General features: G+C 28.9%; 1 protein-coding gene across 1 annotated transcript; it reads right to left on the bottom strand.

Moving 5' to 3' along the window:
* Positions 1 to 2211: 2211 nt before the first annotated feature.
* LOC101498308 (peroxidase 15-like) lies at positions 2212 to 3069 on the bottom strand (the record flags this gene model as incomplete). The annotated part of the gene is made up of 3 exons (XM_073370195.1): positions 2212 to 2438; positions 2536 to 2702; positions 2876 to 3069. Coding segments are annotated over 3 exons (588 nt in total), but the record flags the coding sequence as incomplete, so codon positions are not given.
* Between the last annotated feature and the right edge of the window lie 1458 nt (positions 3070 to 4527).

Raw genomic sequence — 4527 nt, 5'->3', positions numbered from 1 at the left:
TAATTGTAAGGCAGATAGAATAATGTAATATGAAATGAAGGAATGAAATAGTTCAAAAGAAAATACTAAGTCAACGTCTTGTTGAATATATATCTATGACTTCCTCTTCTTCTCACAATAACTATTATATTTGCAAATTAAAAAAAAAAATCATTTCTCCAAAAAAGATTGATATTTTTATATTTTAATATAATTTTATTTTGTTTTCAATTGTATTTTTTATCTAATATGTGTATTACTCCCAAATTTTTAATCTCAACTTTGCCTTTACAATAATGATAATACATTAATAGTTAATAAGGTTAACCTGATAAATTTATCACTTTTATTTATTTATAATATCTCCTTAATTTTTATAAAATTATCTAATACAAAAATTATTGTGAGGTGGAGCAAAAAACAGTTTATTTAAAAAGAAATCAGGTTACTCTAGAAGTAACCTCCGTCTAAAATTAATAATAAATTTCATCCATACAACCTTTGAATTATAATTTCTTAGAAAGTACTATACTAATTTTTTTTCATAAAATTTCAAATTAAATTTGATATTTAATCTTATAACTTCAACTAATCGTATAATAAATATTTTTAAAATATATTTAAATGTCTACAATAAGACTATGAGTGAATATGCAATTTATAACCATGGTTCAAGTTAATCCTTTAATTTTGTGAAATAATTACTTAATCTTTCATCTTACTTCACGTCAATCAAATACATCCATTTGTTAAATCCAAATGTTAAAGACGATGACGTGATATTCAATAACCAATTTGATAGCCTAAATTTAAACGTATATGTAGGGACCCAATTGCTCAAGATGGCCCAAACGTTGTCCTTTAACAAAACTTTTCCCTTTTTCCAATACTTTTACTTAAAACTTACTTTGAAACTTAATTGCCTTAATTGAAAACTTAAGGTACTATATGACATTTTTGTTCTACTATATATCTATATATCTGATATCAATTTTTTTGGTAATAAGGACTTTATCAATATTACACTAATGCATTTTAACATTGTTACATCGTCGATATTAGATCAGTTGTTATACATCAAATGTAATAAGCAAGATGGTGGCAAATTTGTTATTATGGTAAACTTTATTAGATCTGTTCTAATTGAACTGTTCTAACAAACACATTAAAAAAATAAAACTACAACAAAACAAAAAAAATTGTGGTAAATTTATTATTATAATAAATTTTATTAGATCAGTTCTAATTGAACTGATCTAACATACATATTAAAAATAAAAATAAAAACTGCACACACAAAAAAGCTATGGTAAATTTATTATTATAGTAAATTTTGTTAGATCTGTTCTAATTGAACTGTTCTAACATATATATTAAAAAAAAAAAGACTACACACAAAAAAAAAGGCAGTGGCAAATTTGTTATTATTACAAATTTTGTTATGTCTGTTTTGTTAAACCGATCTATCAAGCCTTTAAAAAAAATTCCCTAAGTTAACTAAAGAATAAGAAATCATGCCTGCCAACCCTTTCATTTTGTCATCTTCATCCGTTCTTCTTCATCCTTCTGCAAACCCACAACCCCACGAATCCAAACCCATTTTTCATCCTTCAACATTTGTTTTTCATCAAACCTAACCACATTTAACCTTCATCCTTCAGTGAAAACGTTTTCATCCTTCCACATTTAACCTTCATCAGTGAAAACGTGAATCGTGAATCTGCAGCTTTTAGCCTTCATCGCCGGCGAGTTGGTCCGGCGCAGCTTTTAGTCAATTTATTTCACTATCGAGAAGTGTTTGTGGCTTTCTCCGGTAATTTTCTAATAATTTTTGTTTGTTACTCAACAATCTAAAATTATTTCATTGTTAATTATTTTTATTATTAATATTTAATTGATGGAGAAATTTGAGTAGTAGTAGTTATTCTAATTTTCAATCATCCTTTAAAACTGCATGCTATGTGTTTGTGATATTGTCTCTGTTAATAATAAGTCTAATGCTATAATTTTTTAAACACATTTGTCAATTTGAGTTTGTGATTTGTGTTGGTTGTTGCTTAATGTGTTCATACTCTTATTTTTGAAATTGTAAAATATATCTACTATTATAATGTTGGAGAGGTATAGTAAATAATAAACTTTGTATATAGTAAAATTGTTTGTCAATTAAAATAAGGTTATTAATCCAGAAATCACAATCTGTAGTCGAGGGTGGATTTTCACCATAGCAAATTAACATGATCCTAAATTGGAGAGATGAAGGATGAGCGTATCAAATTTATCAGGAGTTGTCGGATCAAAATTGGTGAAGTTATTGCCTGGTCCACTATTAGGACATATTTTGCGCAAATCTTGTAAATAAGTTGTGTTTAGAGTTGGATCAGGACTGCCAGTATTGCTGAAGTTGTACAATCGACTAACAAATAAGTTGCAATGAGCTCTTCCAAATGTATGAGCACCTATAATTGAAATATATATAAATCAATAATCATTTATATTATTACTGAGATATATAGAAATGCACCCCTATTTTTAAAAAAAAAATATCATTCACACCTGAGAGAGCAACTAGATCAGTAGTGTTGAGGCCTTGAGCAGCAAAAGCAGATTTAAGTTTATCCAATGTGTCGAATGGAGCTGGAAGATTTATATTAGCGAGTGATTGGTTTGATGTTAAACTATCTCTTCTTCCTAATGGAACTTTCCAATCAGGACCACCAGCTTGTAATTAATACATACTTATATTATTTCATCAAAGAGAAAATGAGTGTTGTTGTTAGCCTTGTGTAGTATTTATTTTAATTTTTAAAGATGGTGATTTTTTTGGACTTTGAAGTTAGTAGTAATGAAAATGGATATATATATATATAATATAAGATATTGGGGTATATATACCAGAGTTGAAGATAATTCAGCAGCAAGAGCAAGAATATCAGCACAAGAAACTGTGTTAGGACAAACACTTTCCAATGCAGTCTTGATCTGATTCACAACATCTAAACCTCTTAAAGAGTTGTTATTTGGGAAAGCTTGTTGTTCGCTCACAATAGTATCAGTCTTGTTCAACAAAACTGATGCGTCACAACCCTGTTAAAACCATTCATCATGTAAAAAATATTTTATTAAAGAACAATATAAAATATTTATTAATAATAATGATAAGTATACACTCCATATATGGAGACACATATTTGACACGCCACCAATGGTAGCGGCGTATCAAATACTCAAAAGCTAGGAAAACAAATAGCACTAGGAATATGAAGAGTGAGTCTGAGTCCTAAATAGAGCGTATTCAAAGACTCAAAAGCTAGGAAACTAAGGGGTAGTACACAGTTAGTAGTAGTAGTTACATCACCTAGGTTGAAATGAAGATGTTGAACTTTGTTCTTTGCAACAGAAGATATTAAAAAACTAACTTGGTTTGCATTAACAGAAATTCCAAATATTTTAACGCAGAGCCTTTCAATGCAATTAGATTTGTCCAGTAATCTTCCCACAAGATCTAAGAGGCAATTTGCTGAATTCTGATTTTTGTCGTACTTAGCTCGAGGAATTAGAAAATCAAAGACAGATAAATGAGTCCACGAGTACCTCCACTTTGCTGATAATATGGAACTTCTTACAGCATCTTTGGTAGGAAGAAAAGAAAGAATATAAATAAGAATTTGCTATTGAGTCCTTGGGCAAACTTATGAGCACCAGTACCAGTTTGTGCTAAGAATAGCTCTGGTAGTGCCTCATCCTTCTTAATAATTTTGGCCAGTGTCCACATCCACTCTTCAAGAGCAGTTAGAGCTGTCCCAACTGACAATGTTCGAACGTTAAGAGAGTACTCTTATTTCTATTTGGCTTTGTTGTGATATAGGAGTAGTAACAGACTAAATGATCAAGATGTTTGAAAATCATTTTGTTGAACATGTATGATTTTTTTAGTGTAAGAGTTATTTTATAAAGGTAATTTAAGTCTTTCATATTTAATAAAAATTTATCAATATATACAAGAATAATTATGTAATTTTTTGGCAAGATTGTGCTTATTGTTATGCATCCAAACCTTGAGCACTCTTCTTCTAACTCCAATCTATTGCTCAAAAAACTTATTTAATTGTTATGGCTACAATGGTTACAAAGAAAACATGCATTACCCTCAAGCTCTATTAAAAAGACAATTACCATATGCACACTATGTAAGCCTTGCATTGTAAAAACAAATACATAATAGATGTGAGAACATAAATAACTAAATTAACTTTTTATGTAGAAATATGATTCTTAAAATGTGATTAAAATCATTTTACCATTGTATTTTTTTCAGAAGTAGTTATGAATTGCAGTTGGATGAATGCTAATCGTTTGAGTGAAGAGTACGAAAAGGGAGTTGAAGAGTTTTTACAATTTGCTTTAAAAAAACCTCTTGAAAGTAAAGGAAGGTTTTATTGTCCTTGTGTTATTTGTTTGAATGAAAATACATTACATTTTGAGGAAATACGAAGTCATCTTATTTGTTCTGTCATTGATTTTTAAATGTAAAGCTTCGTATGAAGT

Source organism: Cicer arietinum, chromosome 6 (assembly GCF_000331145.2).
Source record: "Cicer arietinum cultivar CDC Frontier isolate Library 1 chromosome 6, Cicar.CDCFrontier_v2.0, whole genome shotgun sequence".
Taxonomy (NCBI): domain Eukaryota; kingdom Viridiplantae; phylum Streptophyta; class Magnoliopsida; order Fabales; family Fabaceae; genus Cicer; species Cicer arietinum.
The sequence above is the reverse complement of the archived record's forward strand: the minus strand, read 5'-3'. Positions and strand labels throughout refer to the sequence as shown.